The sequence below is a fragment of the Myotis yumanensis genome, unplaced genomic scaffold, assembly GCF_028538775.1.
Source record: "Myotis yumanensis isolate MYYU_CA2020_CCGP unplaced genomic scaffold, mMyoYum1.0.hap1 SCAF_23, whole genome shotgun sequence".
NCBI classification, from domain to species: Eukaryota; Metazoa; Chordata; class Mammalia; order Chiroptera; family Vespertilionidae; genus Myotis; species Myotis yumanensis.
The window spans coordinates 3817188-3837931 of record NW_027223774.1 but is presented as its reverse complement, the minus strand read 5'-3'; the positions used below and the strand labels follow the sequence as shown (position 1 = coordinate 3837931).

General features: G+C 61.2%; 1 protein-coding gene across 2 annotated transcripts; it reads left to right on the top strand.

Annotated features, from left to right (window-relative positions):
• The first annotated feature begins 1155 nt into the window (after nt 1-1155).
• On the top strand, nt 1156-18556 carry TTYH1 (tweety family member 1). 2 transcript variants are annotated; one of them, XM_070402395.1, is made up of 14 exons: nt 1157-1372; nt 4845-5023; nt 7154-7265; nt 8193-8413; nt 12448-12543; nt 13754-13826; nt 14284-14359; nt 14779-14834; nt 15015-15107; nt 15710-15802; nt 17174-17316; nt 17445-17490; nt 18030-18110; nt 18222-18556. In XM_070402395.1, exons 1-13 carry the CDS (start codon nt 1247-1249, stop codon nt 18066-18068), a joined length of 1353 nt encoding a protein of 450 aa, XP_070258496.1. In that variant the 5' UTR covers nt 1157-1246; the 3' UTR covers nt 18069-18110; nt 18222-18556. The 2 variants fall into 2 exon arrangements, with proteins under 2 accessions (XP_070258495.1, XP_070258496.1); XM_070402394.1 differs by lacking the exon at nt 17445-17490 and having other exon boundaries at nt 1156-1372.
• Nucleotides 18557-20744: the final 2188 nt, after the last annotated feature.

Below are 20744 nucleotides of genomic sequence, written 5' to 3'. Positions count from 1 at the left end.
CTGTGAGGCTCAACCTAGGTGGTGGCTATAAACTGGGACCTGAGTGGGGAGGGGCGGGGAGATCCCTATATACACCCAGTAATCCTTTGGAGCGGTTCACCACCACCAGGAGGGACCTTATGAACATGGAATGCAGGAGCCCTCGCTGGTGTGGCTCAGTGGATAGAGCATCGGCCTGCGGACTGCAGGGTCGTGGGTTTGATTCCAGTCAAGGGCACCTACCTGGGTTGCAGACTCCTTCCTGGCCCGGGCCCCTGGGCGGGTGCAGGAGACAACCAATCCATGTGTCTCTCTCACATCCATGTTTCTCTCTCCGTCTCCCCCTCCCTCCCTCCCTCCTCCCCCTCCCTTCCACTCTCTCTAAAAATCAATGGGAGCCCTGACTGGTTTGTCTCAGTGGATAGAGCATCAGCCTGTGGACTGAAGGGTCCCAGGTTCAATTCCGGTCAAGGGCATGTGCTTTGGTTGCGGGCACAACCCCAGTAGGGAGTGTGCAGGAGGCAGCTGATGGATGTTTCTCTCTCATCGATGTTTCTAACTCTCTATCCCTCTCCCTTCCTCTCTGTAAAAAATCAATAAAATATATATTTTTAAAAAATCAATGGGAGCCCCAACCGGTTTGGCTCAGTGGATAGAGCGTCGGCCTGCGGACTGAAGGGTCCCGGGTTCGATTCCGGTCAAGGGCGTGTACCTGGGTTGCGGGCACATCCCCAGTGGCGGGTGTGCAGGAGGCAGCTGATCGATGTTTCTAACTCTCTATCCCTCTCCCTTCCTCTCTGTAAAAAATCAATAAAATATATTTTTTTAAAAATGAATGGGAAAATATCCTCAGGTGAGAATTTTTAAAAAGAGAGAGAGAACTTAAAAAAAAAAAAAGATGAGGGGATCCTCCTGTTATAAGCTGACACCATAGCAGGGGTGGCCTATAGGGACGGGGATATCCAGGTGCCTGCGCGGCCGGAGGTGGGCGCCCTCTCGGAGGGGAAGGAAAGCTGGGCCGCCCCCCCCGCCCCCCCCCCCCCCCGCCACCACGGCGCCGCAGTGCCCCCCGCGGCCGCCAGGGGCAGCACCGAGCCCGCCCCGCGCGCCTCCCCTCCCTCTCCTCCCCCCAGTCCCCGCCCCCCGCCCCCTCCCTCCTCCGGGCCCCGCTCCCCTGAGCCCCGCCAGACCCCGCTCCGCCCGCGCCCCGCTCCGCCAGCGAGGCTCCCGCGGCCCGGCCTCAGCCCCGCACGCCCTCCCGGGGGCCATGGGGGAGCCCCCGGGCTACCGCCCCTCGGCCTGGGTGCATCTGCTCCACCAGCTGCCCCGCGCCGACTTCCAGCTCCGCCCGGTGCCCAGCGACTTCGCGCCCCGGGAGCAGGGATACCAGCAGGTGGGAGCCGGGGCGCGGGGCTGGGGGCGCGGGGCTGGGGGCGGGCGGGGTGGCGGGGGGGCCGCTGTTGGGGTCCTGGGGGCGAAGGGGCCCGGGTGACAGGCCCCCCTGGGCTCTCTCTCGGGCGCTGGGGGCTGGACCCCGACTTCGGGGTGTCTGAGGGACGAGGCGTGTGGAGCCCCAATTCCTGGAGGTTCCCCTGGGACGGGCGTTGGGGGGACCAGACCCCTCCGCTGCTTACATAAGGGGGGGCTTGGGATCCGGACCCCTGAGTCCCCGAGAAGGAAGGGGACGGGGGCCCTGAGACTCCAGGGTCTGGGAGCTGCCTGGGGTTGGGGGGTGCAGGCGCCCTACAAGTGACCCCTCCCTCGTGGGATGGAGAGTCGTGAAGGTGGGGCCGGGAGAGGGGAGCTGGTGATGGCGGGGAGGGGAGAGGCTGGGGGTGCCCGGTTCTGGTTCTGGGACAGGACTGAGACCTGGAATGGGGAGAGGGGGCGAGGGGTGAGGGCTGGGCTGGGAAATGAGGTGGGGGTGTTGGAGGCGGCGGCTGGGAGGGGGGTCCGGGCACGGGAGGGGCGAGGGAGGGTGAGCAGCTGGGGGTGAGTGTGGTTTGGGGAGGAAGGAGGACAGACAGGGTCCGGAGGAGGTGGCTGGGGGTGGGAGGCTCGGGGAACCCCAGGTCCCTGGGAAAGGGGGCCCAGCGCCCATAGGGGCCCTAGAACTGTCCCTTGACCCAGTTTCAGGCCAGCCCTGGACTTGGAGATTAGGGAGCCAGCTCGGCCGAGCTGCAGGCGGTGGGTGGGGGCTGGCGGGCGGGATGGGTCCTGGGCCCTGCGTGCTGGGTCCAGACCCCCGGTTCTGTTCTGGGAAGCTCCTCGGGGACTTGGGCTGGGAACTGGAGAGCTCCGGTGGGGGTGGGGGTGGGGGTGGGGGTGGGGGTCCCAGAGCGCGGGAGGAGGATGGGCTGTGCTCTGAGCTATCTGGGTCAGGGCCGCCCGGCCCAGCCGCTCCTCCCCGTGCTGCTGGCGCCCGCTCCCCACCGCGGAGGCAGCCCCTCTCCCACGGCCTCCCTCCGGTTACACAATCGCAACCTCCGCTCTCCCCCCCGCTGCTCCCGGCCAGGGAGACCTTCCCACGCGGGGGCCCACACGGCCACGGCCACGGCCACGGCCACGGCCACGCAGGAGGACCGGTTACCGCCTGACACACTCAGCAGGCTCACCCCCCGCACAGAGCGGGGCAGCTCTGGGACCCAGGCACAGAGCCACGTGCCTGGGGGGGGGGGGGGGGGCACTGCCCCCAGGGAGGTCACCGCAATGGCACGGCTGGGACAGTCAGGGGCTGGGTGACACCGAGCTGGGGACACACACACTCACACACACACACTCACACACACTCAGACACACACACACTCAGACACACTCAGACACACACACACACTCAGACACTCACACACACACTCACACATACACACTCAGACACACACTCAGACACACACACACTCACACACTCAGACACACACACATACACTCAGACACACACACACACTCAGACACACACACACACTCAGACACACTCACACACACTCAGACACACACACACACTCAGACACTCACACTCACACATACACACTCAGACACACACACTCACAACACTCAGACACACACACACACACACACACTCAGACACTCACACACACACTCACACATACACACTCAGACACACACTCAGACACACACACACTCACACACTCAGACACACACACATACACTCAGACACACACACACTCAGACACACACACACACTCAGACACACTCACACACACTCAGACACACACACACACTCAGACACTCACACTCACACATACACACTCAGACACACACTCAGACACACACACTCACAACACTCAGACACACACACACACACACACTCAGACACTCACATACACACATACACACTCACTCAGACACACGCGCACACTCACACACTCAGACACACACAGACACACACACACAGACACACTCAGACACACACATACACTCAGACACACACACACTCACACACACATACACTAAGACACACACATATACACAGATGTTCACTCACGCTCACTCAGATGCACACACACTCCTACATGCACAAACGTTTTCACACATGTACACACATACACACCCACACACATGCACTCACATGCACACACATTGACACCTACACACACACCTATACACTCCCATACCCACACTGACATGTACACGCACATGTACACTCACACAAACTCACATATTTACACATTCTTGCACTCAGTCACACACACACCTTCACATGCTCACACATACATTTGCACACTCATGTTCATATTTACATATCACACACCCCCTACTCACATGCACTTTTTTTCTCTCACACACACTCCACCAGAGACCCACTTACACTCAAGGAATTGTGCCAGCAGCACACGGGCGCCCACAGATCACTCTCACACCTGAAGGTGCACACACGCTCTCACCCTCACACACACACACACACACACACACACACACACTTAGGTGTATTATTAGCTCGTGACCAACCTACTCAGTCACACCCATAACAGTCAGAAACACAAGCACGCCCACACTGTCACACACACACACACACACACACACACACACACACACACGCACGCAGCGAGGACAAAGGCAGAGGCCTGCTTCAGGGGGAACAGCCTCACTGAGCCCAGAAGCCTGACTCTGCTCCCGGGGCTGTCCCTCCCGTGCTGTGTGGCCCCAGGCGAACCCCTGCCCCACTCTGGGCGTTTGTGCGGGTGACAGAACCGCAGAGCCTCCGCGTAGAACCCCGCCCGTGGAGCAGCCCGTTCCTCTGCGAGGCTTTCCCACCTCGCACACGCGTTCCCGCCCTGCCTCTGGCCTCCAGCCTTGGCTCAGCCTCCACCTGTCTCCCCCGTCTCCGAGTCCGCCTCTCTCTCTCTCTCTCTCTCTCTCTCTCTCTCTCTCTCTCCCTCCCTGAGTCTGCCTGCCCCCTGCTTCACTGTGGCCTCCCAGCCTCTCTCAGTCCTGCACACACACGCACTCCCTGGGTGACAGACTCACCCGTGGTGGGTGTGCAGAGCTCAGCAGCTGGGCACAGTGAGGGAGGACCACCAGCAGGGAGGAGGGAGGAGAAGCCCCCCCAAGCCTCCCCCCCTCAGCCTCACTCATCTCCAGGAACAGGTGCCCCACCCGCCCCCCATCCCACAGTCCCGGGTTGGGCCCTGGGAGATGCTACATCTAACTACCTGGTGGAGGAGGAAGCTGAGGCCCAGAGAGGGGAGGGCTCCTGCCCAGCGTCTCACAGCCTCAGTGGGCAGAGCAGCGCTGGAACCCAGGACGTGGGCCTCCCTCCAGGGACCCGGCTCCCCAATGACAGAGCCCAGCTGCCAACCTGGGGGAGTGGGGACCCCATCCTCCTCCACTGACGTTCCCCCCTTCCCCAGGCCCTGCTGCTGGTGGCGGCCTTGGCCGGCCTGGGTCTGGGCCTCAGCCTCATCCTCATCGCTGCCTACCTCATCCGTGTCTGCTGCTGCCGGCCCCCCGAGCCCCCCGGCGCCAAGAGCCCCCCGCCCGGGGGAGGCTGCGTCACCTGGAGCTGCATAGCTGCCCTTCTCGTCAGCTGGTAATGGGGCCCCAGGGCGGGTGGGGGCAGGGACGGGGCTCCCCAAGCTCTCTGTCAGGCTTCCACTGGCGACCTCCACCCCCCACCCCACCTCCTCAGCGGCAGACAGCACTGTCCCCATTGAATGGATGGAGAGACTGAGGCTCAGGCAGCCGGCCTGGCAGGATGAAGTCGGGGATCAGAGCTGGGCGTTCAGACTGCCTGGGTTTGGTGGCTCTGCCCCTTAATGGCTGTGCCGCCTGGGGGAGTGACCTAGCCCCTCCTGGCCTCAGTTTCCACATCTCTAAAATGGGTATCACGGCAACACCCACCTCCTAGTGGGAACATTGAATGGGAGAATGTACAGTACCCAGCTCACAGCTGTACTCAGCTGTTCACCAGCGACATCATTCATAAACTCATTCATGCAGCCACCACTCCTTGAGGACCTACTATGGGCCAGGAGACACTGAGCAGGCCTGGCCAGGTCGCTGCCCTCGTGGCGCTGGTGTTCTGGTCCCAGAGACAGACAACGCTAGGCTGGGCCCAGACCACCCCCTCCTGGCCCAGGCCTGAGCCGGTCCCTCCCGCAGTAACCCTGCTGGACTCAGGGATGTCACTCCCAGCTCTGAACGAGAAAGGCTCAGCCCTGGCTGGTGTGGCTCAGTGGATAGAGCGTGGGCCTGCGGGACAAAGGGTCCCGGGTTCGATTCCGGTCCAGGGCAGGTACCTCAGTTGCAGGCTTCTCCCTGGCCCGGACCCTGGTCCGGCTCCTGCAGGAGGCAACCAATCCATGTGTTTCTCTCACAACGATATTCCTCTCTCTTCCACTCTCTCTAAAAATCAGTGGGGGAAATATCCTCAGGTGAGGATTAAATTTTAAAAAAGAAAGAAAGAAAGAGGGAGGACCAGGCTACATCTCAAGGCCACTTGGCCCAAGCAGCAAACCCTTGGGAGTCCGGGGCCTTCTTCAGGGCCAGCCCCAGGGGAGCGAGAAGAGGAGCGCTTGACACCCCATATACCACAGGGGCCAGCCGGGCGCTCAGCCGGCGGCAGGGCCACCCCCACGGGGCCGGACAGCTGTCCTGTCCCCCAGATTAGGGCTCCGGGAGGCTCGCCCAGATCCGATCCGGAGGAGTGGCCCGGAAGCTGGACTCCCACCCCCGTCCGGCCGGGCTCTGCCTCTTCGTCCTGCAGGGACAGAGCCTGTGTTTGGGGGGGGGGGGGGGGGGGGGAAGGGGGGATGGATGTGGGGGAGGCGGCTGGGTGGCCTGCGTCCAAGCTCTGGGGGTTCTCCTGAGGGGGGTGGACGGGGAGGCGGACAAAGGCCCGGTGGGGGAGAGACACGGCGGCCGGCCAGCAGCCCGGGACAAGGGCAGCTTTGTGAGCCGGGAACAATGGGCGGGGGCGGGGCGGGGGCGTCGGGTCCCAGTGGGGGTGGGGGTGAGGGTGGGGAGGGAGGAGTGACAGGGGGCGGGGGGGGGGGGGGCTGGGAAGTGGGAGGGCAGCCGGCTCCCCCGCCTCGGTCTGGCCCTGGCCCGCCTTGGAGGGACTCGGGGTGCGGGGGATGGGCCCCGATGCTGGCCCACAATGGGGCTCTGTGTTGGCCGCGGAGGGGCGGGGGGCGCCCGGCCCGGCGGCCCACATTCCCTCGCTTGGCTCCCGGCTGTCCAGAAGCTTGGGTCCCGGGGTGGGGGGTGGCCTGGGGTCCCCCAGGAAACCCCCAGGCTGTGGGGGAGGGGCCGGCTGGGCGGCGGAGGGACAGGTGCTGAGGACCCTGGGTGCGTGGGAAAGGATGGAGAGGGTGGGGGCGGGGGCAGCTGTCACGGGGGTGTTGTGGGGGGCGGGGGGGGAGGGGGAGCTGGGCGTGACGGGGTTCCGCTCCGGTGCCGGTGCCCTGCGAGTTAAATCTGGGGCCCCCTCCCCTCGCCACCCCACCTACCATTAGCATCACAATGACGTCCCTCGGGCCGGGGGTGGGAAGCCTTCCCGTTGCCGTGGCAACCGGGCTGGAGACGTTCTTTTCCCACGATGGGCTGGACCAATCGGTGTGTGTAGGGGGTTGGGGGGGCGGGCGGGATTGGGTGTGTGAGGACCGCGGTCCCTCGGGTCCCGGGACCCGTTGTGATTTCCCATCCCTCCTTCTCATAGCGCGGGCATTGGCATCGGTTTCTATGGCAACAGCGAGACCAGCGATGGGGTGGCCCAGCTCAGCTCGGCACTGCTGCAGGCCAACCACACGCTCAGCGCCATCGACTACCTGGTGAGGGGGCCAGGCAGCGGGACCCAAACTCAGAGCCTAGACCCCAGACCTGAAATGCAGAGAGTTCCCGGCTGGCTCAGAATTTCAGAATCCAACCGTACAGCCGAGCCCACCCTGACTGTGCAAATCAGGGCCTCACACAGTGACTCCTTGGCAACCACACACACTAGACCCCACACTCACACCCAGCCCAGGCCCCAGACCAAACACTAGGGACCCCCCACCCACCCACCGTCTTCCTCTTCCAGGCCAAATCGAGACCTGATTCTCAGCCCAAATGCAAACGTAGAGACCCCAGTGGTGAGCCCCAGGGACCAGACCAGGGGCCCCACTCCCCTCCCAGTGCTAGGATGAGACCAGCCTGACCTCACACCTCAGATCCCTGTCCTGGGCAGACCCAGGACCATGGAACCCAGATGGGACCGCAGACTCAGAGAGTCACACCTGGGACCCCCACACCAACTTCTTCTTCCGGGCCCTGGGGCTCAAGCCATGGCCCCTCAGAGCTCCTGACCCACCGAGGCCACAGAGCTCCACACACAGACTGGAGAGCCCTGTCTAGCCCTTCCTCAATCACAGTCGCCCCAGATCGCAGACACCAGCCATGGCTCATTGTGCGTTCCTACCTCACCAGCCATTGCTTGTCCCTGATCTGGTCCCTGGGGCTCAACACTGAGGCCCCCCAAGTTTGCATTCCTACTTCACATGCCCGCCCCCCCCATCCCTGGGCCCCTCAGCACGTCCTCCCCTGACCCAGCCCCACCCCTGCACCCAGGTGTCCCTCCCCTGACCCGGCCCCACCCCTGCACCCAGGTGTCCCTCCCCTGACCCAGCCCCACCCCTGCACCCAGGTGTCCCTCCCCTGACCTGGCCCCACCCCTGCGCCCAGGTGTCCCTCCCCTGACCCGGCCCCACCCCTGCACCCAGGTGTCGGAGACGGTGGAGAGGCTGGGCGAGGCGGTGAGGACAGAGCTGACCACCCTGGAGGAGGTGTTCGCGCAGCGCACGGAGCTGGTGGCCGCCACCCGGGGGGCTCGGCGGCAGGCGGAGGCCGTGGCCCAGCAGCTCCAGGGGCTGGCCTTCTGGGAGGGGGTGCCCCTGAGCCCCCGGCAGGTGGCCGAGGACGTGTCCTTCGTGGAGGAGTACAGGTGGGTGGCAGGGCTCTCACCTGGTGCTAGTGCCCCGGCGGGCGGCGGGCCATGGAGACACGGTTGGTTGGCACAAGTGGGCATCTGGCGGGTGGAGGCCGGGGATGCTGCTGCCTTAACATCCCACGGTGGGCAGGACGGGCCCACAGCCAGGGCAACCCGTCCCCTGCCAGCAGTGACGAGGTGAGAAAGGCTGTGGAGAGACAGACCGAGGGATGCCCACACCCAAGGGATGCCTACACGCGTGCCCAAGTATTCATCCGTTTATCAGTCCCTCCATTTAATTTTTTATTGATTTCAGAGAGGAAGGGAGAGGGAGAGATAGAAACATCAATGATGAGAGAGAATCATGGATCGGCTGCCTCCTGCATGCCCCCTCTTGGGGATCAAGCCTGCAACCTGGGCATGTGCCCTTGACCTGAATCAAACCCGGGACCCTTGAGTCCACAGGCCCACGCTCTATCCACTGAGCCACACCGGCTAGGGCCAGTCCCTCCATTCACTCACTCATCCCCTCATTGCTTCACTCCCCCATTCATTCATTCATTCATTCATTCACTGTTGCACCCACTCCTTTCCGGACCAGCCCATTTAACTGGTTCACTCGCTCAGCCATCCACCTGACACCCATATCCATTCAACAAATACTGATTTAACACCTTCTGGTGAGAGAGAGGGCAGGCAGCCCACGTGGTTAGGAACCTGTGCTGGAAGCCAGACGGCCACTCCCGAACCACGTGACCTCAAGCCAGTCCTCTCCAGCTCTGTGCCTCAGTGTCCCCATCTGTGAAATGGGAATGATGAATAGTGCCCCTCCCCCCTTGTTGGTTTGCTGAGGATCAAACGAGTTGGCGTCGGTCAAGTGCTTACAACAGCGACGAGCACACACTATCCAGGCGTTGGTAAAGTGTGGGTTTTTGTAAGATAGAACCATGACTAAAGCAGAGAGGGATTCCTGCCGTCTCCCCGTAATGTACTTGGCGGGTGGAAAGAGCGCTGGAGGAAATTAAGCAAGAGAGGAGGCGGGCCCTAACCGGTGTGGCTCAGTGGATAGAGCGTCGGCCTGAGGACTGAAGGGTCCCAGGTTCGATTCCGGTCAAGGGCATGTGCCTTGGTTGCGGGAGCATCCCCAGTGGGGGTTGTGCAGGAGGCAGCTGATGGATGTTTCTCTCTCATCGATATTTCTAAGTCTCTATCCCTCTCCCTTCTTCTCTGTAAAAAATCAATAAGATATATTTTTTAAAAAGAGAGAGAGAGAGGAGGCGGGCTGAGGACTGGAGCTGACGGTCTGAGTGGGGAGACCTGGAAGGCCACGCTGAGGAGGTGCCATCTGAAGGGGAGGAGGGAACAGGTTAGGCCAGGGGTGGGCAAACTTTTTGACTCGAGGGCCACAATGGGTTCTTAAACTGGACCGGAGGGCTGGAACAAAAGCATGGATGGAGTGTTTGTGTGAACTAATATAGATTCAAAGTAAACATCATTACATAAAAGGATACGGTCTTTTTTTTTTTTAGTTTTATTCATTTCAAACGGGCCGGATCCGGCCCGCGGGCCGTAGTTTGCCCACGGCTGGGTTAGGCCGACATCTGGGACAGCCACGCTCCCTGGCAGCCCCCACGATGAAGTGCAAGTTACTTCGTCCACTAAGAGTTATTTCTCTCATTCATCCAAAAAGACCCCCTCGCCCGGCCGGCGTGGCTCAGTGGTTGAGCGTCGACCTATGCACCAAGGGGCCATGGTTCGATTCCCGGTCAGGGCACAGGCCCGGGTTGTGAGCTTGATCTCCAGTGTGGGGCGTGCAAGAGGCAGCCGATCCATGATTCTCTCTCATCATTGATGTTTCTCTCTCTCTCTCCCTCTCCCTTCCTCTCTGAAATCAATTTAAAAAAATTCTTTTTTAAAAGAAGACACAGCCAAAACCGGTTTGGCTCAGTGGATAGAGCGTCGGCCTGCGGACTCAAAGGTCCCAGGTTCGATTCCGGTCAAGGGCATGTACCTGGGTTGCGGGCATATCCCCAGTAGGAGATGTGCAGGAGGCAGCTGATCGATGTTTCTCTCTCATCGATGTTTCTAACTCTCTATCTCCCTTCCTCTCTGTAAAAAATCAATAAAATATATTTTTTAAATAAATAAATAAATAAATAAATAAAAGAAGACACACTTGCCGGAACCGGTTTGGCTCAGTGGATAGAGCATCGGCCTGTGGACTGGGGGGTCCCAGGTTCTGTTCCGGTTGGGGGCATGTGCCTTGGTTGCAGGCACATCCCCAGTGGGGAGTGTGCAGGAGGCAGCTGATCGATGTTTCTCTCTCATCAATGTTTCTAGCTCTCTGTCTCTCTCCCTTCCTCTTTGTACAGAATTGATGAAATATATTTTTTTAAAAAAATAAAAAATAAAAGAAGACACATTCTGGGGGTGGGGCCCAGGTGTGCTGCGGTCAAGGGCACAAGCCCCTGGGGGAGAGTGGAGACCGTGTGGGCACCAGCACAGCCTCCTCCCCACCTGCTGTCTCAGGTGCATTTCATCAATAAAAAATATATTTTTATTGATTTCAGAGAGGAAGGGAGAGGGAGAGAGAGCTAGAAACATCAATGAGAGAGAGAATCATGGATTGGCTGCCTCCTGCACACCCCACACTGGGGATCAAGCCCGCAACCTGGGTCCCCGTGAGTCCAGGCCCTGCGCGGTGGCTGAGCCAGGGGCCGCACAGGCTGGCCTCAGCCCCTTCCAGGTGCCTGGGGGTGGCCCTGCATGCAGGACAGGGGGAGGCGGGCCCACCAGCACAGGAAATACCTTCTGGACGCAGCAACCCGAGTGCCTGGCACTTCAGTCAATTTCCTGGAAGGATCTTGGCCTGGAGGGGGGAGGTTTGCTGGCTGGGTTCTCAGAGTTCACGGAACGCAGGTGCTCCAGCCGCTGAGCGCACGTTGGCCGTCTGCCCACAGAGGGAGGAAGTGGGAGCGGAGCTGGTGGCAGGAGCTGGCAGCGGGGACGTGGAGAGCGAGGGCCTGAGGTCACCTGGGGCCAGTCGGGCGCCCCAGCCCCTGCACAGCTTTGCCGGGGGAGGGCCTGAGAACACGCTGTTTATCCAGCACTTGCAAGGCTCTGTGCCCTGGCCTCACGTGCGTTCTCCTCTCGTCAGTGAATTATTATTCGCTGACACTGAATTATTAAGTGACATCTGAAGTTCCCTTATGCACGTTCAAGCGGATACTTGGCTGTGACCCCATGCCTGGCCCGCTTCTGAGCGATTTACGGGTTCTCACTCAGTAGCCTCACACAATCTTCTTTTTTAAAATATATTTTTATTGATTTCAGAGAGGAAGGGAGAGGGAGAGAGAGATAGAAACATCAATGAGAGAGAGAATCATGGATCGGCTGCCTCCTGCACACCCCACACTGGGGATCGAGCCGGCAACCTGGGCATGTGCCCTTGACCAGGAATCGAACCGAACGGTGACCTCCTGGTTCATAGGTTGATGCTCAACCACCGAGCCATGCTGGCCGGGCTCATGGAATCTTTGGAAGTAGGTGTTGTTGTCTCTCTTCCCGCGTTCCAGGTGGGGAAACTGAGGCACGGGAGGCAGAGTGGAGGCCCGGGCAGTCTGCCTGCAGACACCATGGCCTTAGGCCAGTGGTCGGCAAACTCATTAGTCAACAGAGCCAAATATCAACAGTACAAGATTGAAATTTCTTTGGAGAGCCCAATTTTTTAAACTTAAACTACATAGGTAGGTACATTGTTATTAACTTCATTAGGGTACTCCTAAGGCTTAGGAAGAGCCACACTCAGGGGGCCAAAGAGCTGTATGTGGCTCGAGAGCCGCAGTTTGCCGACCACAGCCTTAGGCTGTGAATAAACAGAAGGCGAGGGTGGCCCGCCTCCCGCGCACCCATTTCACGGAGGAGCTGGGCCGTGGCCTGGAGACCTGGTGATGGTGTGGGGGGCCCTAGCCTCCTGCTTGGCCGGGGCCTGGGGCGGGAAGGCTGGATTTACTTCCTCAGCTGCCCCCCCTCCCCCTGTCCCTCCCCAGGTGGCTGGCCTACGTCCTCCTCCTGCTGCTGGAGCTGCTGGTCTGCCTCTTCACCCTCCTGGGCCTGGCCAAGCAGAGCAAGTGGCTGGTGATCGTGTGAGTCCGGGCGCCCTCGCGGGCTCCTGTCCCAGTGCAGAGGGCAGAGCTCCATCCCTCTGTGCTCTTGAGTGAGGGGGGACCACCCATGAGCCTCCATGACCTCCATGGAGTTCCCGGGCGGGGCTGAAGCCAGACCTGGAGCCGCCAGGAGGGGCGGGCCTGCATGCAAACAGGCCACCTTGTCAGGGAAGCACATAAGCCCTAGTGTGGATGTGAGTGATGCTGGCACTGAGGATGGCGGCGATGGCCGACATCCACTGTGGGCCGTGCACCTGACTCCTTTGCTGTCACCACAACCTGGGAAGGGGGGGCCTGTCAGGAGCCCATGGAGCCGATGAGGGACCAGAGGCGGGAGGTGACCACGCGTGAGGCTGCGTGGCCATGACATGGCTTTCGGGCTCATTCTATGTGCCCCAGGAGGAGGAGGCACTTTCCTTCCATTGAACAGGGGGGAAGATTCGGGCTCAGAGAGGTTGGGCCACTTGCCCAAGGCTGCCCAGCCAAGCAGTGCTGGCTCCAGAGTCAGCTCGGCCAGCCTGTGCCATTTGGGGGAGCCCTTGCCTCCTGCCTGCCCCTGGGCTGGTGTCCCGAGTGGGGAGGAGGCTGTGCTGGTGCCCACGGGGTCTCCACTCTCCCCCAGGGGCTTGGAGATGATAAAACCTGGCCCTGGTCGGTCAGGGCATGGATTGGGCCCCCCAGATGCCCGTCATGCCTGCTGCCCACCCTCCAGTGCTAACCCCTCCCCCCAAACCCCATCCCTAGAGAGAAACCGGGAGGTGATTTCAGCCCTGGAGCCGTCTCCACTTCTCGGAGGAGCAGTCTGGGGGAGCGGGTGGCTAACCAAGGGAGAGCCTGGGGGTGCGCTTGGGGATGGCGGGGTCCCGGCAAAATTCACAGCTGGGAAATGGGGCCCAGCGGTGGGCAGGAGTCCCCTCAGGGGCCCAGAGGATGGGGCAGAGCTGGGCTGGATCCTGCTGGCCTGGGCCCTTCTCACTGCCCCACCCTCCCTCCGCCCCCTGGTCAGGGACCGGATGTTCAGTCTGACATTAACAGTCACAGGTCCATCCACCCCTCCAACTTCTCTGCCCCTGATTCTGACCCTCCAGGCTCCAGAGGTCGGGGGTAGAGCTGTGATGGGATTTGGGGTGGGGAAAGGGAAGAGGCCAGAACCCCAAAATCCCAAGTCCAATCCCTCCCTGCCCCCCAGGATGACGGTAATGAGCCTGGTGGTCCTTGTCCTGAGCTGGGGCTCCCTGGGCCTGGAGGCAGCTACTGCTGTGGTGAGTGCAGAGGTCGGGCTCCCGGATCCTGGGGCAGGTGGGGGCCAGGGTCACAGGTTCTGAGGTTAAGGGGCTAGTTTTCTAGGTCCTGGGGCCTGGGCTCCTGGGTCTGAGGGAGGAGGGGCTGGGGGCCTGGGCTCCTGGGTCTGAGGGAGGAGGGGCTGGGGGCCTGGACTCCTGGGTCTGAGGGAGGAGGGGCTGGGGGCCTGGGCTCCTGGGTCTGAGGGAGGAGGGGCTGGGGGCCTGGACTCCTGGGTCTGAGGGAGGAGGGGCTGGGGGCCTGGACTCCTGGGTCTGAGGGAGGAGGGGCTGGGGGCTTGGACTCCTGGGTCTGAGGGAGGAAGCTGGGGGCCTGGGCTCCTGGGTCTGAGGAAGGAGGCTGGGGTCACTGAGTCCCTGGGGGTGTGGCACTGGGGCAGCTTCTGGTCTGAGCCCCCTTTCCTGCTGCCTCCCTCAGGGCCTCAGCGACTTCTGCTCTAGTCCCGACACCTACATCCTGAACCTGACGCAAGAGGAGACTGGGCTCGACTCAGGTGACCCCAGTGGTCCGGTGCACCCCTTGGGTGCTCAGGCCTCTGTGCCCCGTCCTGCCTGGGGTGGGGTGGGGTGGAATGGGGGTGCCACGCTGTCAGCAAGGCTGGTCCGGTCCCTGACGCTCTCAGCACCCCCAGGGTGGGCTGGAGAAGACGAGGGATGAAGATGCTGGGCTCAGGAGGGGGGCGGGGCCTGAGTTTGGGGGCCTGAGGGATGGAGAAACTGGGGGTACCCCGCACAGTGTGGTCCAGCCAGGGCCTCAGCAGCAGGTGGAGGGTGGAGACCAGCGTGTTTCTTTTAGGGACTGGGCGAGGCCGGTCTCCGAATGCCAGGCCACTGGGAGCTCAGGGGGGTCCTGAGCTGGGGGGTGGGGGGGGTCTACCAGGCTCACGGCCTCCCCTCTTCCCTCCCGCCTCAGACATCCTGAGCTATTATTTCCTCTGCAACCAGGCCATCTCCAGCCCCTTTCAACAGGTGAGGGCTGCGGCCAGGGACTCCGGTGGAGAGGGCGGGGCTGGGGCCTGGACTTCAGGGTCCCCGGGTGGGGGAGAATGAAGGTGCCAGGGACCCCAATCCTGTGTTGCGAGGGAGGAGCGGGCTGGGGGCGTGGACCACGGGGTCTTCCTCCCTCCCTCCCACCCTGTGTCCCCCCAGAGACTGACCCTGTCCCAGCGAGCTCTGGCCAACATCCACTCCCAGCTGCAGGGCCTGGAGCGGGAAGCTGTGCCCCAGTTCCCTTCCGCGCAGGTGGGCGCTGCGCATGCCTACACCCGGCTCCCAGGGAAAGGGCGGGGCCAGATCTGTGGGTGCGGGCGGGGCCCTCCGAAAAGGACGGGTCGGTGGGCGTGGCCCTGAGATATGGGCGGGGCCACAGAAAGGGAAGGGGCGCCGAAAGGGCGTGTTTGGTGGGTGTGGCCCGGACATGGGCGTGGTCGGGAGAGTCTATTAGTGGGCGTGGTCCTGAACTGTGGGAGGGGCCGTTGAAAGGGCGGGTCGGTGGGCGTGGCCCTCAGATTTAGGCGGGGCCACAGAAAGGACAGGGACACAGAGAAGGGCGTGTTTGGTGGGCGTGGCCCCGAGCTATGGGCGGGCCCGAGGAAAGGTCGGTGGGCGTGGCTGTGGGTGGGGCGTGGGAATTAATGGTCTGGGCGTGGTCTTGTGGTGTGGGCGTGGCCCGAATAAAGGGGCGTGGTCTGTCTGAAGAGATGGGCGGAGCCGGAGGGTTGGGTCAGGGGGCGTGGCCTGGCTAGAGGGGCGTGGCCTGCCTGTGTGGGCGGTGTCTGAAGAGATGGGCGGGGCCCCGGCCAGGGGCAGGTCCAGGGTAGGACAACAACCCCTTCCCACCACAGAAACCTCTGCTGTCCTTGGAGGAGACGTTGAATGTGACGGAAGGAAACTTCCATCAGCTGGTGGCGCTACTGCACTGTCGAGGCTTGCACAAGGTGACCCTTGACCCCGCCCCTCAGCACTCTCTGCCTGGACCCTGAAGGGCCTCCTCCCTCCCGCACCCTGCCAGTCTTTCCCCATTGCCCCCCCAAATCCCCTTATCTGTCAATCTATTGTCTATATATCACATACTATTCTCTACCCATTAACCATCTGTCCATCTGTCCTCTAGAATCCATATTTCCTGCCTTCCTCCCTCTCTCCCCACCCCTCATCCCTGCTCTGTCCTCATCCCTCGCTTCCCCCTCCAGTTCACCCACTCTCCTCCTGGTCCTCCCCTCTCTCCCTCCCTGTCTCCCTATCTGCCTGGAGGGAGACGGCCTTGGTTGCAGCCCTAGCTCTGGACCTCAGGCAAGTCGCTGACTTCTCTGTGCCTCAGTGTCCTCACTTACAAGGCCGGGAGTCAGGCTGAATGCCTGCCAAGCTCTGGTGTGGCACATGCTGTCATCCTGCCGAGGCAGGACCCGGGCAGGACACCCAGGAGAGAGGGAGCCCGGGGTCCCAGACCCCTTCCAGTCTGGCTCCGAGGCGGGCGGTGTGGCCCCCGGCAAGTGCACCCCCTGAATATCCGCCTTCTCGCCTGTGAGATGAGGGCGTGGGGACCTGCTTGGCAGGGTGGTTGTGAGGGTGCAGGAGGAGAAAATCAGCCATCCCCCGCATGCCCGTGGGCTTCACTAAGTCGGGGCTCTGGGCTATTTTCGGGGTGGTGACTCACCGGGCCCTGGAGCCCTCTTAGTAATGCCATCAAGAAGAAACTGCTGTTATTGTCTGTCTTGCAGACTTGGATGATCAGGTACACAGGGCTGGGGTCACCCGAGGTCACAGAGCTGGCCCTGTACTCCACGGAGGCAGGGACCTGGCACCAGGCCCTCGCCCCTCTCCTTCCCCTTCCCATAACCCCCCAGCCAGGGCGTCACCAGTCTTGTCACTTCTGCCTCCTGAATGTTCACCCACTGTCACCCCGCCCCCAACCCCAGGGGTCTGCTGCAGCTCAGGCCAGCGACCTGGCCCAGGGGACACGGGGCAGTACTGGGGGCGTGTTTGATTGTCACAACGGGGGCGGTGCTACTGGCATCTAGTAGGTGGGGGGTGGGGCGGGGAAGAGGGTTCTCAGTGACCGGCAAGAGGCCCAGATTTGAGGTCCTACCTGTGGGTGTGATCATGACAGTGACCGCAGCCCCTACTGTGCGCCAAATGCTTCCCGTGCACCAGGCTCTGTGCTGAGCTCGTAGGACGGGGAGGAAACTGAGGCACAGAGAAGCTGAGTGACTTGTCCAGCATGGCACAGCCGGCATGGGGGCAGTCTGAGTGGGGGGGGGGGGCGAGAGAGGGGGACCTGTCCGCTGATGGCCTCTCCTGCCCCCCAGGACTACAGCGCCGCCCTGCGGGGCCTGTGCGAAGACGCCCTCGAGGGCCTGCTCTTCCTGCTGCTCTTCTCCCTCCTGTCCGCGGGGGCCCTGGCCACCGCCCTCTGCAGCCTGCCCCGCGCCTGGGCCCTGTTTCCACCCAGGTCAGGGCGGGACGGAGGAGGTGGGAGGAGGCCACAAGGCGGGGGGTGGGGGTGTCCTGTTGGGGGGAGAGCCTCCTGATGCATTACCCATCCTCCTTCTCTGCCACTCCCCCCCCTCAACCCCCCAGTGATGACTATGATGACACAGACGATGACGATCCTTTCAACCCTCAGGTACTGGACTCCTGGGTCTGAGGGAGGAGGGGCTGGGGGCCTGGACTCCTGGGTCTGAGGGAGGAGGGGCTGGAGCTGGACTCCTGGGTCTGAGGGAGCAGGGGCTGGAGCTGGACTCCTGGGTCTGAGGGAGGAGGGGCTGGAGCTGGACTCCTGGGTCTGAGGGAGGAGGGGCTGGAGCTGGACTCCTGGGTCTGAGGGAGGAGGGGCTGGAGCTGGACTCCTAGGTCTGAGGGAGGAGGCTAGGGGCCTGGACTCCTGGTCTGAGGGAGGAGGCTGGGGCCTGGACTCCTGGTCTGAGGGAGGAGGGGCTGGACTCCTGGGTCTGAGGGAGGAGGCTGGGGCCTGGGCTCCTGGGTCTGAGGGAGAAGGCTAGGGGCCTGGACTCCTGGTCTGAGGGAGGAGGCTGGGGGCCCAGACTTCTGGTCTGAGGGAGGAGGCTGTGGGCGGGGACTCCTGGTCTGAGGGAGGAGGCTGGGGCCCACACTACAAAGCCAGATTCCCATGTCATGCCCTCCTCTGACCCCAAACCCCCCCAGGAATCCAAGCGCTTCGTGCAGTGGCAGTCCTCTATCTGAGCCTCTTCTCCACGCCAGACGGGAGCCTGTGCCCCCTCCCCGGTGAGTGAGAGAGTGACCCCCGGCCCTGGGAGCCGGTCCCCCCCTCCTTCCCTCGTGGAGCCTGGGTGGCCTTCCCGCCAGCCCCAGCGCCGTCTCTGTCTCTCTCTGCAGCTCCTTCCCGGGCTGCCGGAGAAGACCCCACTAACCCAGCCTGACGGGCCTCCCCCGCTAACAACGGCCCTGGCCACGGACACCCCAGACAGGACCGCCTCCCCGGCCCGCCTCCTCCTCATGCCCGTAGCCCGTAGCCCAGGAGAAGGCCAGGGCCCGGGGCTGGCCAGCCAGGGGCCCCTCCTCCTTGGCCACCAGGGGCCAGCCCTGAGGGACACGAGCACCCCCACCCCGCCCCACCCCGCCTCGGTGGGCGTAGGGCCTCTGATCTCAACTCGCGGCACTAACTTGGGAATGGGTTGATTTGAAATAAAAGGGAAGACTTTATTTTACAACCAGCTCTCTCCTTCCTCTCTCTCCCCTCCCCGATCTGGCCTCCTGGTCGGGTGGGGAGACCTGCCCCTTCAGCTCGGAGGCCAGGCTCTGCAGGGGTTCCAAAGGGATTGCTATTTACACACACACACACACACACACACACACACACCAGGCTCTGTAGGGGTTCCAAAGGGATTGCTATTTACACACACACACACACACACACACACACACACCAGGCTCTGCAGGGGCTCCAGAGGGATTGCTATTTACACACACACACACACACACACACACACAACCAGGCTCTGCAGGGGTTCCGAAGGGATCACTATTTACACACACATACACACACACACCAGGCTCTGCAGGGGTTCCAAAGGGATTGCTATTTACACACACACACACACACACCAGGCTCTGCAGGGGCTCCAGAGGGATTGCTATTTACACACACACACACACACACACACACACACAACCAGGCTCTGCAGGGGTTCCGAAGGGATCACTATTTACACACACATACACACACACACCAGGCTCTGCAGGGGTTCCAAAGGGATTGCTATTTACACACACACACACACACACCAGGCTCTGTAGGGGTTCCAAAGGGATTGCTATTTACACACACACACACACACACACACCAGGCTCTGCAGGGGCTCCAAAGGGATTGCTATTTACACACACACACACACACACACACACACACCAGGCTCTGCAGGGGCTCCAAAGGGATTGCTATTTACACACACACACACACACACACACACACACACACACCAGGCTCTGCAGGGGTTCTAAAGGGATTGCTATGCTCGCCCCCGCCCCCCCCCCCCCCCAACACACACCAGGCTCTGCAGGGTTTCCGAAGGGATTGCTATTTCCACACACACACACACACACACACACACACACACACCTCCCCCTGATTCTAAAAGCAGCGCGCGTGCTGACACAGGAAGACAGCCACCCCGGGTGGGAATAGACAGCCTGGAAATAGGCCTTGGGGTGTGTGGAGATGACGGAAGGCAGCTTCAAGGCAGGCGGGAAGGACCGGCTGGTGCCACGGCACCGACCGCTCACACGACGGATCGGGTCTCCATCTGGCAGAAAGCACTCTACATGCAAGAGGGGTGACACATCTAAATGCAGACCAGGCGCCAGCAGTCTTGCAAGGGGAAGGAGGATTTTGTATATCTTGCTTGGGTGGGGTGGATTTTAAAGATTTTTTTTTTTTAGAGAGAGAGAGGAGCGTTGGCCTGCGGACTGAAGAGTCCCAGGTTCAGTTCCGGTCAAGGGCATGGACCTTGGTTGTAGGTTCCTCCCCAGCCCGGAGGCTCCTCTTGGTGCAGGAGGCAACCAATCAATGTACGGCTCTCACATCCATGCTTCTCTCTTTCTGTCTCTCCCCCTCCCACTCTCTCTAAAAATCAATGGGAAAATATCCTAGGGGGAGGATTAAAATAAAAGAGAGAGAAAGAGAGAGAGAGAGAGAGAAGAGAGAGAGAGAGAGAGAGAGAGAGAGAGAGGAAGCTTGGCCAGCATGGCTCATGGCTGAGCATTTGAGGTCGGGCACATTCCTGGTTGTGGATACGTCCCCCAGTGGGGGGCGTGCAGGAGGCAGCCAATCAATGATCCTCTCTCATCATTGGTGTTTCTATGGAAGAGGGAGAGAGAGAAACACCGTGTGAGAGCCAAACATTGATTGGCTGCCTCCTGCACGCCCCCCACCAGGGGATCAAGACTGCAACCCAGACATGTGCCCTGACTGGGAATCGAACCCACAACCTTTTGGTGCTTGGGAAGATGCCCAACCGAGCCACATCGGCCAGGGCTGGGGTGGATTTTAAACAAGATATCCTGAAGCCAGAAAGGAAAAGGTAATCTATTGGACAAATCATAGAATTAAAAAAAAAAATACCACAAAGGGGCAAGCTGATCGCCTGGGGAAAATTGTGATATTCTTTTAAAAAATACAGGTGGCAATATATATATATATAAGATATATATATATCTTAATACATGAATATAATCTACAAAGCTTCCACAAAGAAAAAGGCAACCCAACTTAAAAACAAGCAAGTTGAACTTCCAATGACATGATCATCCCAACACCAGTGAACAGACAAAAATCCATTCAAACCCTGAGTATTAGGAAGTGCAATTTGAAACGATTTCCCCCGCCACCACCCGGTTCCC